The sequence below is a fragment of the Rhopalosiphum maidis genome, chromosome 4, assembly GCF_003676215.2.
Source record: "Rhopalosiphum maidis isolate BTI-1 chromosome 4, ASM367621v3, whole genome shotgun sequence".
NCBI lineage: Eukaryota > Metazoa > Arthropoda > Insecta > Hemiptera > Aphididae > Rhopalosiphum > Rhopalosiphum maidis.
Window position 1 is genome coordinate 22,252,739 of NC_040880.1, and position 20,742 is coordinate 22,273,480.

The 20,742-nt window shown below is 28.8% G+C and overlaps 1 protein-coding gene across 3 annotated transcripts in view; it reads left to right on the forward strand.

Annotated features, from left to right (window-relative positions):
* Positions 1-20,742, forward strand: part of LOC113552593 (segmentation protein cap'n'collar) — an 87,155-nt gene that overhangs the window by 39,732 nt on the left and 26,681 nt on the right. For all 3 annotated transcript variants that reach the window (XM_026955461.1, XM_026955449.1, XM_026955455.1), the window contains exons 5-6: positions 10,347-10,483; positions 13,717-13,833. In XM_026955461.1, coding sequence (XP_026811262.1) covers positions 10,347-10,483; positions 13,717-13,833 — 254 coding nt within the window. The remainder of the gene's footprint in view (positions 1-10,346; positions 10,484-13,716; positions 13,834-20,742) is intronic.

The window sequence follows — 20,742 nt, forward strand, 5'->3', positions numbered from 1 at the left end:
ACACAAAAAATACATAGATGTATTATTTGATGACTTCTTGTATATACAAACTAGCTCATTAGCTTATATGATCATTAAATTTAAATTACCTAAAAACTCAAGTAACTACCTATCATATATCTATATTATATGTCCTAGAAAAACGTGGTACCCATTACTCCTTTATTCGTGTACGACCCATGTATATATTTTTGAAGATTGTTGTGCAAGTTTATATGAATATATTTGATCTTAAATTACATTTTCAGTTCTGTCTTGCGGCGGTAGTTACAGTATATTAATATATATAGATATACGTGTTGTATACGTCATAAAAGGTGTTGAATAAATTGCGTTGTTGCGCATTATTGAACTCATTATGCGTATTATATATCACATAACCATTCACCACTCGATATCATTGCATTTCGCATCTTTGTGAGGACCAGTGGTAATTTTTCTTCTTTATATATTTATTCCGCCGTGCTGTCTCGTACGAACGAATATGAAATTTGTATTCGGTTTTCCAACTCTAAATATACTTTGGGATTTTTCCATCGATACATATTATTTATGCACGCGGCCATATATATCTGATTTATATACACATTACTATTCGGTTGCGGCTTACCCTTGTGTGTTGTGTGTGTGTATAAATGCGTGTTGTCGGAATTGAATTTTTCCGCTCGTTCTCCGAGGAAAATGCGTGTTACATAATGCATGAATAAAAACGTTTTATGTATTAAGTGACTCTGGCATTTGATGGGGGGGACGGTGGCGGGTGGTCTGTCGAGGGGGGGGAGTGTTTGTAACCCTCGGAAAGAAAATGCGGCGGCGTGTTATGAGCGTGTACACGGCTGCCGTCGAAGAGCGTCGTCGCAACGTCATCAATCTTCTGCGTCCGTCCTTTTGTTGTTTACCCGCCGCCGCCGTCTCCGGTCATCCAGGGATGAGTCATTTGTTGGCCGTACCCTGGTCCCGGTCCTCTGATATCCGGGCCTTCTCTTATACCACCTAATCCCCCTTTCCCTTGCACCCACTGCACTGTGATATCATCCCCTTGTATTTCAGTTTTTTTCGATTTTTTTTTGCCATTTGGCCTCCCCGACGTAATGGAGCGACAGCCGCCAATCCGAGAATAAGTGACGCGAGCTATAGGACCCCACGAAAATTCTTCCCCCCTCGAACAAACGATGTATAATATACGTGTCCGATCTCGGTTTTTCAAATCCATACAAATGCACATATACACGCGAATAGAGCACGTATGATAATATGAGTTCTTAATATAAAATGGAATATAATAATAAATATATATGTCAGTGCTCGTTGTGCGTATATTTTCTTCTCCCTCTTAGATATTACAGATGTGGTGTGTGTGTGTAGTCATGGAAACGTGCATTACATTCACACGGATACGCATATATATATATATATATATATATATATATATGTATTATGTATATGCTACGACGGGCGATATACCTATAGTATATAGTAGTAGTACCTATAATATACCTAACGGCTGACATATGATTTATATATATACTTCGTAATCGTATATGTATGATTTTAAATATGAACGGCGGTGTACCTTTGATATACATATTATAGTATGTGGATGTGGGTATGTCTATATAATATACACTGCACACGCGGCACTATACAGTATATATACATTATACACCCATCATTGTCGTACCCGATGATTTCGATATGGTATGGATCGCGTTATGTGCACCTCTTATATATACATAAATTATTTATGTGATATGAAATTCTTCGATTTAACACTATTTCTATAAAGTTTAGAGTATACTATATATACCATCTTAATATTAGCCTTTCTCTTTGCGTTCAATATTACAACATAACAGCTAGCCGCAACAATATAGGTACATATTATTATTATGATAGAATATGATAAAATCTACTGATTGGTTAGACGGGTTGCAACTTATGTATTTTATGAGGTGATTATAACATTAGAAATCATTTATCACATAAATGGTGCTCAAAACTGTAAATAGTCTTTGAAAGTTTCAGTAAATATTCCTACATAAGATCAACTACTTCGTCAAACGTTTTTTTTTTATCAACAATTGTCTTTAACAACCTATATAATAACGAGTACCCCCTGTTTAAAGAACATTGCTTAGATTTATATCTTTGCGGCAATGAGAAAGTTAGAATTTGATCTTTAAAATAAATGTTGAATCTTTAAATTGAAAACTATAAAAATATTGTATTATTATACAATAATAATATATAATAATTATAATATATATTATGTGTACTTAATCCATGTTGTCTAAATATAAATCAACCCTTCAAAATATAAAGATCAAGTTTCTTACTAATATATATCATGTATATTATTTACAAATGATAAGAAAGTGTTCCTAATTATTTTATTTTTTTCACACATTCTCTATTGACAATTATTTATACCAACTGTTATTATTCTAAAATTTTAACCACACTAAATGTTCATGTTGATTATTTAGTCATTTAAATTTGTTTATAATTATTCATATTTGTTAGGTATTTGTGTAGTTTGTAAAAATTCTAAGTGTATAATTTGATAAAATATTTAGCTAAATGTATTTTTAATATTAAAGACGCATGTTCAACCATGCTAAAAATCTTACATAATACAAATAAAAACTATAGGTGTGATTTTTCTTTAAAATTTTAAATACTCCAATTAAAAATAATAAAAAAAATGTACCTACAATTCATTTACAAATTTAAATTTGGTTACTTATCAAGTACCTATGTATATGCAATAGGTATATTCACATTATAACTACGTACCTACTTATATAAATTACACATACGGCCATAAAATGTTGCGCTTTCCATTCATACTATAAATAATTTAAAGAAGTTGGAATAAATAATGATAATCTTCACTTTTTCATCTTACGACAAGAATGAATATATACTATAATACTATATTGTATTTAGGTGTAACTTACTGTGTTACCTGTGTAACTGCATAATTTTAAACATGATCGATCATCCTTATAACGAATCCAAAATGTCAAGTCAATGTGACACAGAAATTCATTCATACCAAACAGATTTTTAACAACTGTAAACAATGATGATTTTTACAATTTATCAGCTAAGGCTAAAACTATATATATATACAGCTTTTATTTCCATTAAAAATGTTAAATCATTATATAATTTAACACTGTTTATCATTATTTATACAATTTTACGATTGTAAAAAAAGCTTTTTTTAGATAAACTAAATCGTAGGTAATAAATTTAAACTATTATTATACAATATAAAATAAAAATGTAGTTTTTATAGTTAAAAGTGTATATGTTTGATTAAAATTTGTTTGTCGTACATAAATAAAACCTTGAGTTAGTTGTATATATTGAACAGATAATATACCTACTAGGTACAGGTTACAATACTAAATGGATAATACTTATCTTTTTATGTTAGGTATATTGTTTAATTATTTTGAGAATGTATTATTTATATATTTTAACAATTAGTTCTTCACCGATTACCTTGACCGATTATAGACATATTTTTTTTGTGTCACAATTCACGATCTAACGGTTTTTTCAAAGATTTTTTTTAGTATAGCTGTATAATTAATGGGTTAAACCTAAGTTTTAGACCTTAGTTTAGTTCATCGTTTGTATGTTCTAAAAATGTCAATGAAAAGTTGTTTTAAAATTCTTTATTAATTATTGGTTTAAATAATACAACTTAACGTTTAAACTATTTTTAAGCCATATACGTATATATAGGTATTTATGGATTTTTTTAAATTTTAAATTAGTTGTTATATCCAAATAGTAAGATACCTGATTAATGTATATTAAAACTATATTCGTGATATTTTTCAACTTTGCTATATTTTGTAAAAGTTTAAAAAATCAAGTTTTCTTTTTTATTAAACTCCAATATTTATTTGTAACGATTACGTAGTCCTCGCATTTATTTTATTCGTTGTTTTAGTGAATCGTACATATACAATATCAAATAACAATAAATGTTCAAATATCATATATTTCTTCGCATTTTTTTTATAATTTAATACTAAATTTATTATTACCTATTAAATCTTTGAAACGATTTAGAAGTATCTTGTACTTTCTTACCCAATGGCCATACGTTTTATTTGTAAAAACTAAAAACAATGCTGTTGGTTAACAGTTGTATGGTACTTAATAGTTTCTTTAACTTTTAATAACTAACAATAATAATAATAATTATAACATAATATTGTCATAAACTTTTTTTACTCTAATATGTTACTTATATTATGTTTGTATGAAATTATACAAATATAGATACTATAGATGATAGCTATAATACATACACCGAAAAGCATACTTATTTACTATTAAAATATTTATTAATAAATAAATAATATGTTATTTTAAGTTTCATTTTTAGATCATAAATCTCAATGTTTAGTTCAACAATTTTATTGGTTTATAGTTTTTAGAATTTAAACTTTTCTTTTTAACACAATGCGGTGATTAGTTGTTAAAACATTCTATACAAAAATATATTGAAGTTGAAATTATTATTAATTAATTACATTTATAGTGTATTTGAACAATGTATAATCTGTTAACTTTGGTATCAGTATGTATTTTTTTTTATATAGATCAAGTTTTTTTCAAAGTGAGGAGCATTAAAACATATTTTATTTAACTATAAAGTCTCCTTAATTTTCTTTCCTACTTGTGCTTTTATATGGATATACATTATGACCACTTTTTGTTTAATCCAATATTGGAGGAATATTTTTAGGTTTGAAATATGTCAACGTATGTATTTGTCACTCTTTCTAATTTTGTAGTATATCATGAAGTTTGTTGATTAATTATTTTCAATTGAAGCACTGTCGTACTCACACGTTTTTTTGGGGAGTGGCGGGGGGCAACTTATTATTTATGTTTGCTGTATATATATGCGATGATATTATTATTATCATATACCGATTATTATTATATAGTGTCCTTATAAATCCATTTATGCCGTGTGTAACGTATATTCATCGTGCTCGTCAGTCGACTTCAACATTCATATATAATATATATATATGTATATGTATGTATATAAATGCGTACATCACGATAAAACCGTTTTCAATAGCACGTTATACTGTATGTACGTATCTCTAAAAAAAAAATGTTGCTTTTAATGATGCCGCTTTATAATACTTTAATAATAATATAATACGTACACGTATAGCTGCAGCCCTACGCGGATAGCCGCGCGTATAAACACACCCACTGGCTGGCTACTATATATACGTATGGCCGCTGGCGGCTGCGTCATGTGTGTCTGGTTGTAATAGGTCGTTTTGATTCTTATAATATTCCTGTATATTATATTATATGATGTATATCTATAAGGTATACCTATATCCCGTGGTATCGAAATGGCACATAATATACCCGATGATGTTCAACAGTTCATATAGTATGTATAGTTATGTACCGCGCGTTGTTGACCGTGAATAATATAACATTATGTACATCTGACATATCTAAATATCTTGCTCGATAAACATCGTCGTTGTCGGCGTCGAATAGGCGATAATACACATGTCAAACGCGATTTTTTTTTTTAAATTTATAACCCCACTAGATCCGACCCAACAGTGCCCCAGCGCGCTGGTACGTGTTCAAATAACGCGAGACCCAGTAGCGCATCATAACGGGACATTGTGCAACGTCATTTCACCGGTCTACAATGTCAGACAATATAATAATAATAATATTCTCTCAAATTCTACACGCTCATTGTTTGTTTGCGTGTTTGTCCTATTTAACAAAGACAAACACCGTATGCAGTAGTGTAGGTTATACGGTTTTAAACATTACGTGCTCTAGGCGCTTAAATATCGCCACATATATGTGCGGACGGGGATCTATTTGCGTGCGCGTGCCGGTAAGGTTAGCACGGGGTGCAACTCAATACGATACCGGACTAAATTTCGAGCTATCAATCTAATTATATCTGTATCTATGTATACTTATCTTATATATCTTGTATATAATATACATTTTCTCGAGTTTCGGGCTGTGTATCGAAACTGATTTTGGCTTGGCTATTAATTTTAACAATAATAATTATTATTATTACTGTTCCTCCCCCCACCTTCTACGTGGGAAAGATATCTGGGTGTTATGATAGAGTGTAGGTAGTCGTGCACAAAAGGCGGCTTTATACATCCGAAGCGTTTGCACCGTGAATTAAGCCGATATTATATCTGATGGTGGCTGAGATGACTAGGCGATATTCTGTTTGCTGCATGTTGTTAAGTGTTCGAAAGATTTTCGTTTTATATTTTTTTCTCTCTACCTGTTGTTGACATGACCGGTCCGCTGGCTGAAATGATGATGAAGGCTCGTCTTAAAACACGCCGACACATATTACACCTATGTTCATTGCATCGTTATTTTTTCACACAATGTACTTACGATTAAAATTATTAGGACATATGTACAAAATGTCTTTGGGGCTTTATTATACTAGTGCGAAACAGCAATGACATTTTTTAACCAGAAGAATAAAATATTAACTACGACGGCATTGTTGTTGTAGACGCACCAAAAGTTCGAGATAGTAAATGTTTCTATTTAATATTTAAATTATAATTTATAATCAAAAATATGGTTTAACGATTTGTTGTATATTTTAGCTTTTGAATAATGAATTCAATTATTAATACGTATACCTCATACAATATACATCTATAATTATGAGTATTTAATAATTTGTTTTTCTTAGATGGAGTTCTATTTTGTTAAACGTTAACAATAATATTTAATGCAAATTAGAATTGGCCGTTGACAGGACTTCCGGTTAATTTTAAGTAAAAATAATCATTATCTTTGATAATGAATAACAATAAATAATAATAATAATAATGAAAGAGAGGTGTATAAAACCTATAAAACCACCTGGAGACCATCTGTCGGTGCAAGTTTAGGTTTTCCTCGTGGTAGCACCAGCATGTCCCTATCCCTATATTATTATACCAATAAAATGTTGTTACCTGATTGGATAATAATTTAGGGCAGATGGTTGTGATAATTGAATGATGGCGGGATACAAAAAGGGGCACATTTAATATATCGGTTTAGTTTAATCTTTTATAATTCAAATAGTACATAATACTATTTTATAGATATATTAGAAGATATATATTAATCCCGCATGTTGTATCAAACGTATAAGGTAACAAGTTATACAGTTTAGAAATATTATACACTCCACTTTTAATCAGGTCCGTATTTTATCTTTAATAAACAAATTGACTTCAAATCATTTAATAACCGTGTTAAGATCAGAATAATTAGAGCAATGAGCTAATGCAGTGACTGGAAAAGTGTGCTTTCTTTTTCTTATCAACTTTCTTTATTTTAATAAAGTCATTATTTTATTTTTCAATTTAATAGGTAATAATATTGTATCCAAAACATATTTGCAGCCTTGCAGGCCTAAATTTTAAAAATTGAACATTTATTAAACAATTTATGTATATAGTGTGGTTTTAATGTTTTGTTTATTTTTAAATGCACCTAACTATAAATGCTAACACTATTTTGTCTTTTTAAGGAACATTTGAAGAATATTATAGGAGTTTAGTTTATATATTGTGTAGATTTTTTAGATTAATAAATATATAAATAATAATAAATATTATATTATTATCAGCTATTGTATATTAATAACATTTATTAATATGATGTAAAAGTTGTTTCAAAGAAACAATGATAATTTAAATTATGTTTCAACATGCCAAGTATATATGACCGGAACAAAAAAAACTAAGTGGGCGACTATATTATTGACGTCATGAATTGTTTAGCAGACAGTATGACATTTAAAATAAAGATATTTCTTCTATGTGAATTATCGTACTAGAAATCGCGCGGAAAGATCATTCACCGTTTCTAATTTATCAAACACTTTTTTAGTATTATTTTTTTATGGACATTTTAACTTGTGGTAATATAGTCTATGGAACAATATGCAGTGAAATCTTTGTTGTATAGACGTAAAATATCCAGAAAAGTAATTCTAACATAACTTTTATATTCTATTAAAGTTAATTATTATTTTTATACTTCTTATGCAATCTATAATACTAACAACTTTTATCTGAGAATTAAAATTGATAAAAATAAATAAAATTAGAAAACTGTATTTTAGGAGATATAATTACCTAAAATCCAATATTATTCTTATTTATTATAAAATTATAAACTGGCTTATTAATTATTATCGAGTATAACTTTACTCTCAATTCTTCTTTTAATATTGAATTTATTTAAATTATTGTCAATAAATGTTTCGAATAAAAACCACTTTTTATTATAAATTGTTAAGAAAAATTATTTTTTATATAAATTGATTTTCGAATTATTGAAAACATATGAATAAATTACTTGTTCGTAATTTAAAAAAATCTGTAAAAGTTATAGTTGCATTGCGTATTGTCAATATTACGTTTTATACTTATTGATTAACCAAATATTTGGGTTTTCACCTGCACATTTGTATATTATATATTTATAATATGATAAATACCTTTATGTTGTTTATTATTTAAAAATAAATATCAAAGTATGTATTGTTGTACCAGGTATACGTTATTTTAATAACCTGATTAACTTTTATTATTCCGCTACTAAAATTTGTTTCTCTGTGCATATGTATATATGTATTATATATATTTATTTTTCTTATATTTATATGTATTGCATATATGCATACTCACAGGTATAATAAATGTATTTATTTATAGGTGTATGTACTTATTGTACCTACCTACTAAAGTATCTATATGTACATTGTACACATGTTTGTGTATGTATATTACATGGTTTTTTTAACTGAATTTTTGTCATTGCTGTTGATTTATCATATATAATATATTATATATACACACATGAAGTATTTTGTATAAAACTGCGTTACACGTCAATACACATATTACGATTTGCAAATACGTATCTCCGGTTATGCGCGTATATATACTCATAACTGTAGGTTGAATTTCAAGTATCTTTATTGCATATATATATATATAATAACACTGTCCACTATTATACTCCTGTCTATTTAGCTGCATTAAGTGTATAGATTTTTCACGATGACTAAAAAACATATATAAAAAACGTGTGGTGAAACATACAGGAACGTATATCTGGGAAAACGTATTTATATATTTGCATACAAATTTGCAGCGATAATCAGAACTTTCCAATTTAGATTTTCTTTTTTTTCCGACTGTGTTGCTACAGTCTGCAGAGAGCGGATATTCCCTCCTCCAGTGTTTATATTCACACACACACACACACACACACACACAACGGAACTTATACTGCAGTGTATAGTACGTATTTAAATAGATATATAATACGGGTCCTGTGCAAGTGCTGTTGTAGGAAGTGATTTTCTCACGTAGGAAAAGTGTCGTTATACCCGGTTCACCTACAGCCTGAAACCACACAAAATTGTTTATCCGTCTAGTATACGCACACACGCAAACTTCAATATATGCTATTAAGGAGGAGACGATGGATAATACTCACGCAACGATGCGTTGTGGTAGTGGTGGTTATTTAAACGTACGGAAATCGCCTTGGTGGGGGATTAATAATAATGAAAACGATAAAATAAAATCGGAAGACCGCCAGTGGTGTGGTGGTAGTGGTGAAGGTGGTGGTAGTGGAGGTCTCTATGGTGGGGTGGTGGTGGCGGTGGTGGCGGTGGTCAGGAATGCGGGGTCATGGGAACTGAAGTGACTCGGTGGTACGGCGGCGGCATCGGCGGCCATGTTGGATTGATGGATAATATTATGTCGGAGAGCCTCAATCGTGCGTCTGGACCGGGGGGAACTGTATTTTTTCGGCAGCCCACCGATCAGCAGTAGTCACTCGTTCGGTTTTTCGTCATAGTTTTATACGCACCGTTGTTGTCGCTGTGATCGTCGTGGTCCTCGTCGTCGTCGTAGTCGTACTACATATTTATTTTATTTTTGTATAAAAAACTTATAACAATACAAAATTCGATTTACCCATATTCGCCGAATATTTTTCCCCTGTCCATTAGTGCGCCGTACGTCTTTTTGGCCTCCAGGGACTGACGCCACCGTGGCCTTTATTGTCCCCGATGACTTGGCGCTTTATTTATTCAGTGCAACGTTAAACTTAATTTTACCTGAACACAACCAGGTATACGGTCGTATGGGACAATCAGTATATGCGTCGCATGTATTTATTAAACAAATATATTACCGTTTTTTGTCGTGCTGTATTCGCGTCTCAGACTTCAGTGCCGTTATTGCGTTAATTTTTTACAGGCGAAAGTCGTTCGAGACGAGTGCCCAGTGATAATGATACCGAAACGTCGGATTTGGATGCCGATGAATCTACTGAACACAGAAATGACCGGTCAAGTAGTAACAATACATCTCCAAGCTTAACGCCAGGATTTCGTGTAAGTTTATGTATTATTATGTTTAATAAACCTTACGGTATAAAATTCAATTTAGTTAAGGTATTATACAATTTATCTTAACAATAGTATTTGGTTTTACTTAATTTTTATATTATATATGTTTATATTTATATAATTCAAAAACATTATAATTAAGTATAATTTAATACACGGATGATAGGTTAGGTATAATAATAATTACGTTTGCTTAAAACTAATCTAGTATAGAATTATTATATACAAACTTGCATGAGTTCCTAAACTATTCTGTACTTACCTTTTAAAATTTGTTATTATAAGAGAATGAACAATTTTCAAGTTTTCGTCTTATAAATTATTGTTTTCTATATATATTTTTCTGTGCTATAAATAATATACACATGGATGTATTATAAACTGTATAATCTACATCTTATTGTATTATTTACGGGGTACTTATTCAATGTACCAATTATAAAAGTACAAAAATACTCTTTTAGTTTATAGAAAGGTGTTCATGCTTTTTTCTCTTCATTATAGACATTTTATAACGAAATAATTACGATTTATTTTAATTTATTTAAACAAAAAATATATGTAGGTATACCTATAAAATATAAATATATTATTCTACATATAGTACCTATTAAAAATATTTATGCAAATTAAATTTTTTTGTTCATCATTTATTCATTGTTTTAATATTTGATTAAAATATTCGCAGTACTTACTAAATTTAAATATTTACGAATTTACCATGGTGCAGAACACATTTTAAAATTGGATTTTTTTTTTATATAATATATTACGAATATTTCAAATAATTTTTGAGAAAATTATGAAAAACTACTGAAATGTAACTTTTAATCAAAAAACGCATTCATCAATCAATTTTTAAATTTAGGTGAACTGAACTTAAATTAGAACTGAATTTGGAAAATTCTGTGCCACTAATAAATAAATTGAAAAGAATATTTCATTTGTAAATCGATTATACAGGATATTTTTTTTGCTCATTATTTATTCTTAATTATATTCTGACTAAGAAATATTTTTAAAAATTCCGACCAAAATTGTTTCAGTTTAATTTTTAATTAATTTAACTATTTTAAAATTGTATAAATAATAATGATTATTCGTTATTATAAATATTTTATTATAATATATTGGTTACCTATAATAAATAATATATTCATGTATTAAATTAGAAAGCCAATATTAATTTCACTTCTCCTATAAATATGCTCCTTCAGTTGTGAGGCAATACAAATTTAAAAAAATTGTTTTATATATTATATTTGATATGATAATATATTTAGTTATTGGCTTGATAGAGATGTTTGAAAAGTATCGTGGTTATAATGGTTTTTAAAATAAAAAGCTGCTCAGAATATAGAAGATTCATTTTAGACAAATGTTGCCTCTTTATTTCGATTTGCTTAGTGTATATATAGGTAGTACAGGTCGATATTATTATAATAGCGTTATAATTTTATTATATATTTTAATGCAATAATATAAGTTAGTTCATGTTTCTAATTTTAGTGAAGCTTTTATTGTTATTTTTTTCATTAATTGTATTATTAGAACATTTTAATATTTTTTAATTGATATTTATTATTTAAAAAAACAATATTACTTATTACATTACTTTTAGTAACAACAATTCATCATTGCAGTATTCTGAATAATAATAAATTTACACTACAACCACAACATTTGCACAATCTCAGTATCCTTTTAAAAAAATTCTATTAATTTCCTACAGATTAATAACATACATGCTATTGTAAGTGTTTCTAAAATATATAAAAATCATAAATCAAACCTTTTTTGTAGGTTTAAACTTTGAAATGTCTTTAAAAGCTACTTTTTTTTTTAATGTTTTATGGTATGAAAATTTGTCAGATTTTCAACGGGTTTTCCGTTATGATGCTTATACTATCACCATATAAAAAATTAATATAACTTAATAGGTATTAAGCATTAAAAAAAAACCTACATATAATTCTACTTTAAAATGATAGTATTTCAAAAAAAATACGTTTTCGTTTTTAAATCATTGTTTTTAGATATAATTTATTACTTGGCTTCTTAATACGTAGTTCACATTTTGTAAATTTTATTTTACGATATTCACTAATATCTAATTATTTTTATAAAACCTTTAAAAATCTTGATGAAATCGTTTTATTTTTATCAACATTTATATTTTACATTTAATTATTTAAACTGTATGTGTAATTTTATGTATAAATGTAAAAAAATTGTTTTTATATTTGCAACATTAATTCTGGGTTATACGTCATGCCATATTCGTTATAACAAAACGTACTTAATATTTTTTGTAAAAATTATTAGTCATATGAAGTATCTTACATTGTTAAAAGTGTCCTATATCCATATTATATATTATATAGACACTATTAACCGATATCATCTTATAATCTTATCTCAAATTAAATAATTTATCGTTTATCATACTTTTAAAATATTTTTATATTTTACCGATGATCTGAGTGGAATATGATGAGTGCCACACTTAGTGCTTTTAAAATCATCGTGGATAAATTATGTATCATAGAATGTTGATTTTAATTTTAATATTGGAAGTATACGTCTTATTAACTGCAAGGAATAAATATTTAAGGTTGGGTGGGTATTATACTATCAAAAGTTTTGTATGTATACATCACTATGCATATAATGAATAGGGAATTTGATTAAATTTTTTTATTAGTTTCTTTATATCTGACACAATTAGAACAATTTTATGTATGTTATTATTAATTGTTAGTGTTATTATTATTATCATCCATGATTATTTATGATAAATACATTCATGTAATTTTAAATTAAATGTTCATTTTTACTGTGGTATAGTTAGGTACCTATTTAAGTATTTTGTGTAGCGCGTATGCAATGTGAACTAGACTACACTAAAGTAATACAATACCACGGTACATTAGTGGAAAAATCGAATTGTAGAATGGGTGGCATGTTTTCTCTATGGGATTCAAAGTGGATTTTATGTAGCGTGATAGAGAGTTGATCAGAGAAAGATAGAGTATAGAAAAAAGTCCGTAACCAATTCTCGATTTCCTGTACACATCGATCATCCTATATATTATATACTTGTGTATAATATTGTCAGATACCTATATATATATATATATTATGCTTTTATTTAGTTACATTGTTATTTTTCGTGTATTCTATTTATTACCATTATTATTTTTTTTATTTTACTATAGGTGAAAGAATCTCCGTGGTACGAACCATCGTTCGAGTTTGACTTTGATGAACTTGAATCTTTTGCAGACATGATGCAGTGTTATTCTCAACCACCGCCATCTTCCAGGCATTTCCAAGTAAGTTAAAAAATTTAATTATTTTAATTATATTTGAATTCTATGTTTTAAATAGAATATTCTTTAAATTACCTTATCGTAATATTTTAAAAATAGAAATAAAATATATGTAAGTTATTAGCTGTTCCCCCTACGATTACAAATTTGTTCTTAAAAGCATTTTTCTCGACTATCAATAGTTGACAGAAGAAACGTTACCAACCTAAATTTTTTATCAAAACTTATATCTGGTGATTTTGATTCCCCTACCCTTCTTTCATCTATATCCTTCAAAGATCCTTTTCATAGCTTACGCCATCCTTACCCATTTCTTACCTCCCTCTCCATTCATTACGAAATATGGTTCAAATAAATCTCTATAACATTATAATATATTACCCCCTGTTGCAAACTCATACTCCTCTTTTTTAATTTTTATTATATTTTCTATATATTATTTATTTATCATTGATATTTAGTATCTACAAACTTACTGCCCATAACTAAAATGGTTTATTTAAAAATGACAAAATTCATCAACCTTTTTTTAAACACAACTGCGACTGATTATGCGTTGTCAATCACTAACCCTAAAAGTGAGATAAATGTGATCAAATTAAAAATTAATAAATAATTCACTAAGTAAAAAAAGGGTATTAAAGTCATTTCCAAATTTTAGTGTTTAATTTATTAACAAAAAAAATATTCTAATTGCCAATAAACTTTTGATTTAATTAAAATAACAATCGCTGTTCGGACCGAACAACTTTCTTGCGTTATAATATATTATATTTTCATACATATTACTATACCTAGACGTTTTCGTCAAAGGAAATCGGTTTTTCCGGAATTAGATCTGGGAAAACTCGATTGACGATAATACGAAAAGTGATGAACGGGCAGACTATGAGCTGTGTCTACGCGAATGTTTTGGGTATAGATAGGTACGCATATAATATAATATATACAATAACAGAGCGTGACGACTGCTATGCAGTCATCGCGCGTGTAAGGCAGTGTATAATATTAATACGCACGCCTCTCCGTTACGCCTTCTTTTTATTATTATTTTTTTACACCGTGCACAAAATCACAGTCGAGTATGTGTGTATGTATTCTCCGACCTATTTTGGTTGTTTTTTCTTTGGTTTTTCAACTTTGAGTCCCGTTTTTTTCTTCTTTTTTTTTGATATTATATTATTATAAGCGTATGATATACATATGTGTGTGTGTATATATATGAATTATATGAACGCCACCGACAACCATATCAGTGACAACGACGACGGGATATCTCGGTTTTCTCGATCTGCGCACGCGCGCATAAAATATTATTATAATCTACTGCAAACATCTATCGACAATTTGATTATTATTATGTTGTTGTTTTATTATTTTCTTTCAACAATAATCGTAAGTTCCCGGCTATATATATATTATATTATATTACTGTATATATACGTACGCGCATAGTACACATTCACGCCCCGCACAACGACATAATGGTAACGTGCCGTGTGCGCTCGTATGTGGTGTTAGTAGGAAGTGTAATATAATAATAATATAATATTGCAGGACGTCTATTGTGTTCCGCCAATAGAGAAAGTACCGCTATGTACAGCGCGCATTGATATATGCGTATATAGAAAGTAACGTTTTTTATTTTTTAATATACATATATATATATATATTATATTGTTAATATATATGTATATATTTCGCTTTTTGTTTACAAGCCTCGTGCTTGCTTATTGGCGGCAACGGCGACTCTGCGCGAACCAACGCCGTCGCCCCGTCGCCAAAACAGTCGCCGGCGGTCCAAGTTTCTATACGCGCATAATATATTGTTGTAAATTATAATGTAGATAATATGTTTGTATGTGTGTGTGTGTGTGTGTGTGTGTGTGTGTTTATTATGTATACACCGTTGGCCAATAATTATCAATAGCACCTTATGATGTATAATAATATAATAATATAATATACCTGATACAGTAATAGGAGCTATAATATTTATAGTTGCCCCCGTGCGCGATTATATTTGCTCCGTTAATCCGTTATCGTTTATGTATATTTTCACTATATATTAGACGTATCTGAGGCTCGTGATTATAGCGTATTTTAACGTTGATCGTATGATGTAACTGTTATGAATTGTGATGCTAGTGTGCATCTAGATCAAAATTTCGAATCCTTGAACGACCTGCACCACGACGATCATACAATGTATATTTACCGCTGTTTTATTACCCATTATTGTCATTGTTATTATACTATCGTCATTTGTGCGTGTTGTAGTGTATTCACACACACATAATATTACACACGTATCTCAACGACGGATTGCTATGAAGAAATCGTCGGTTAATACCAGTCATAATATACATGAGCACTACTTAAGAGCTTTATTATTTTTCAGAGCTGTATAGCAAATTATATAGCATTTTTAAGATTGACACTCCCGGAAATTATGGGAATGCCAAAAGCTATCAAAAATTACAATAACATTTAATTATTATTTTTTGTTATAAACAGTCGCGTTCCTTGATTTACGTATTATTTACATGACACAACTATATTATTTTAATATTTAATAAATGAGAAAAATATAAAAAAAATCCATAAAATATTCTCATAAATGCTTGGTTGTATCCACTGTTGTTATAACATTAAGAATGCCGATTAAAATATTCATATGACATAGTGGTAAGCACCTAGTATATAAAATTCCCCATCTATGTTTCTGTTCGCTAGTCGAAAGCTATATGGATAAGATTTAGACTTTAGAGGTTAGACTCTATAGACTAGAGTTTAGACTTTAGAGTCTAGGCTGTCTAGGGTGTCCTGATCGGTACGTGTTTCGAAAACTTTTATCAAAATTTCGATGTAGATCTAACAATTATAATTTGCTATTACTTTTTCGCGGTATCTCACCTTTTCGTTGTACCTTATTTTTTTAACAATGAGATTTGTGTTTAAAATTATTTAAATTTAAAATATTTAAAAAATAAAAAAACCTGATTTATTATATAAATAGATTTAAATTTAATTATTATTAAATATTAACAATAGTAAAATATTTTATGGATACTTTGATTAAATCGTTATTTATTAGATATACATTGCTATAATAAAAATGAGATAATCGTATATAATAAAACACATCGATTCCACTAATATATATAGTTTTATATTATATTATATAATCGATTCTGTTAGTAAAGGCATTTAATAAATATATCTCAAATGATGAAAGTGAATTTTTAGTTTTATTTTATTTCGCAAAAAATTTAAATATTTGAATGAAATACACTATTATTTAGTTTTATAATGTGTAAAGTTTAGTTGGTTCTCCCTAATTTCTGTACGATTTCCATAAATTCCCACACGTTTCCGTGAATTCTTTACATGTTGTGCACTTGTGAATTGCTTATTCTTATATATGTTTACATGTAAATAATATAAAATAATGTATCATTGTGGGGTAGAACACGATTGAGAACGGCCCTTGTTGACCGTATCTTTTGTAAAAACACGATTTTTCGATAATACTAAAAATTAAGATAAACGAGAACATCGCTCAAAAAATTGTTCTCAATCGTTTGAATATAAGGTAGAAAATATTATTTCTTTGGTTTATCGACAATAGTTCTCAATCGTGTTACTAAAAAAACAAAAAAAATGTTCTAGATCGTACAACCGTCATTAATCATTATGTTATCGATAAATCACGTTTGTTAAGTAAGGTTAAGTTTTGTTTGTTAATGCTAGAATTTACTAATCGTAGATATACTCAGTAAAAGCTAAAAAGCATCATTTGATTTTAATTTTTACTAAAAATGTTGTACACAACATAAGTAGGATTTATTGAAAATGCAAATAATTATATTTATTATTAAACGTTGGTTTAAATATAGATGTTTTAATTAAAATCATCTTCATCTCTAAACATTTGTAATCACAATAGTAGTTAAGCCTCAAATGGTGATTAGCAATAAATTATACAACTATATTAACAAATTATTGTTCAGAACAATTCGTATTATATTGTGTTTAAGAGAGATAGTAGATTGCGCACTCTGTTGATGTCACTCTGTTGATCTATAATGTTATAAAATGTGAATCGCCAGTTTTATTATAAATGATTCATAATAAATCATAACGTCTATCTTATATCGTAACATCTATGTAATTGGCTCTAAATAATTTATTATAGTGACACACTTCATTAATTAACCACTTCCACGGATTATGAATTTAAACTCGTATATAAACATATGTTCAGTAAAAGATGTTCGCTGTACAGCAATTAAATATCGTTTAGTATTTGAACATACGTATAACCTAAATATTAATTTTAAATATGTTTTTTCATATTAAAAAAATGTAGGTTTACAGTTTAAAATGTTTAGTTTTTAGCGCACGTGAGTTTTTAATAATTCTAAGTAAATTTATATTTCTTAACTGCGTTTTTTTAACTATATACTATATATTACATTAAATATATATTGAAAAAGTATGCTGCGAAATCCGTTAAACGTTGTTTACGATTATTATCGATGTAGGTATAGTAGCGATAAGTCACACTGTATTATAACAATAAACGAAAATCGGCAATTGTATTATATTTGTATTAGATATACCTTCATAAATCATGTACGCATTTCTTGTCGTTGTGGTTTTATCAATCATTAATTAAATTTGTTATTAGTAAGGGGTATATTCTGATTAGGGCAACAAGGTCGTCTCTTTCCGAGGTCTTCTATCTCGCCGAATTAAAAGCTTCTGTTAATTATTTTCCAAAAACATTTTTATTTTCGCCACCTCCACTACGTATTGAATACACGCAATACCGTCGACCGTCAGAAATGTGTCAATGTAAACGGGCTCTATTTGTGTATGAGTCGGTATTTACTATTTACTAATATAATGTGCGTGTTTGTGCGATACAAGATTGATTGTTTTGCAGGAGCTATCGTAGTGGTAATTATCGAACTACAGATTATAATATTTATATATATATATATTATTGTTAGGCTGGGCCATCAAAATGATGTCACCGAAACATCCATCATTGAACTAATTACGGTGTTTGAGGTTTCAAATTGTGTACAACAATGTGTTGGTGTATGTTGTATGTATAGAAGAAGAGGTGAAGTAGAATAAAAACAGCGTACGGTAAAAGGAACAACAACTAGAGGATAAAAAACAAATATACCATTCTTACTTCAGCTCAGCCTCTTAATTATCGCGCACGGTCTTGACGTGAAGCCAAAGTTAGTTGCATTGTATACAATATCTATGTAATATATTGATGTGTGTGCGCGCGTTTTTTTCTTATACTAAACACGGCCATTAAGCCGACACCTACCGATTTATGTGCCGAATTTCGCTGTTAAAATATAATGATAATTGACATACATTTGTCTACCGGTGGTGTGAAATGGTTTATTCTGCACAACAGTTTTCGGATGATTTATCGTGCACGATTTATGTTACGTCTACGTTTGCTTCTTCTTCGTGCCTAAAGCTGTATGCAATATGTATATGCTTTTAAACGATAATATTATAATATTTGTAATATATATAAATTTATATGTATATACGTTGTACAATATTCTTATATATTTTTGGCATTCAACGCACACAGTTTAAAGCAGCTTCAAACTAAAAGAATTTTTTTTGTGTCTCGCGCGCGCTCGTGTTTGAGCTCATTGAATTCTTATTTTGCGTAGGATTTCGTTTTCTTTTTCAGTGCGCAGTGCCTGTTGACTGTGTCCGTAGGTGTCTTTGGACAGATTCACATACGCGCTAACACACACATACTTATATAATATACAAGTATACACCTTACGTCGCGTTTAAGTCGCCACCGCAACGTACTATACGACCTGTTGATGGTATATTATATTCGTTGTGGTGTTGTCGCGACAATATTTTGGTCTTTTGTATTTTTTTTTTGTCCTGTATTATAATAACGACCACGAAAAAATAATAAACGATGCGATGATGTACCTTCTTACTTATACCTTCACGCTTGCATTTGGATATTTTTGACGTATATTATATTAGATTTACCATAAAGTATACGGTTTTTAATTTGTTTTTGATTGGGTTAAACGGTATTATAAATTATCATATTGTTATACCTAGTAGGAGTATAATATCAATATTGAATATATTATTTCTTTAGAAATCTGTGCAATTTGGCCATTCCAACGAATATAATTTTACTGTTTTAGGATTACTATAATTTTGCAAATTCCTTTTTTTTCTTAAATGGCAAATGGCTATTGGTTTACGGTACACCACGTGTAGTATATTTACCTACATGTTTTGTTTAACCAAATATTAATTGGCGTACCAGTGTTTTGTTATGAATCATATTATATTAATAAATTATAAGTTCGTGTGTTGATAAATACTTAGACATTTATATACATTTCCATTTATTTTACTGATTTATTAATTGAGATTTCTTAGTTACATTTTTATATTAATCATTGAAATAACAGCTTAAAAGTTATCTATAGGCCATTTAACTAATCAAATATATTTTGTTTTAATTTATTCATTAATCGGAAATAATTATAATCCCAAAGCGTATAAATACTAGTTCGTGGATAGCTCCGAAAGTAAAGTTATCGGACCAAGGCTTTATGCTACAGCTACTATTCATAATACACGTATACTTGCTATTATATAAATTACACAAAATAATGTTCTTTAAGATGACTTATAATTATTTTTAATTAGTTCTCAACGAGTTATTTGTAAAATTAGTTTACTAAATACCATATTAATCATATGGTACATATTTCAAAGTAAACGAATAATAATATCGTCATTATGTTTGTACACAGAGTGTTACATTATATATTTCTGTTTTGATTGTAATTTAGATATGCAGGTAGGCCGTTCAAATGAATA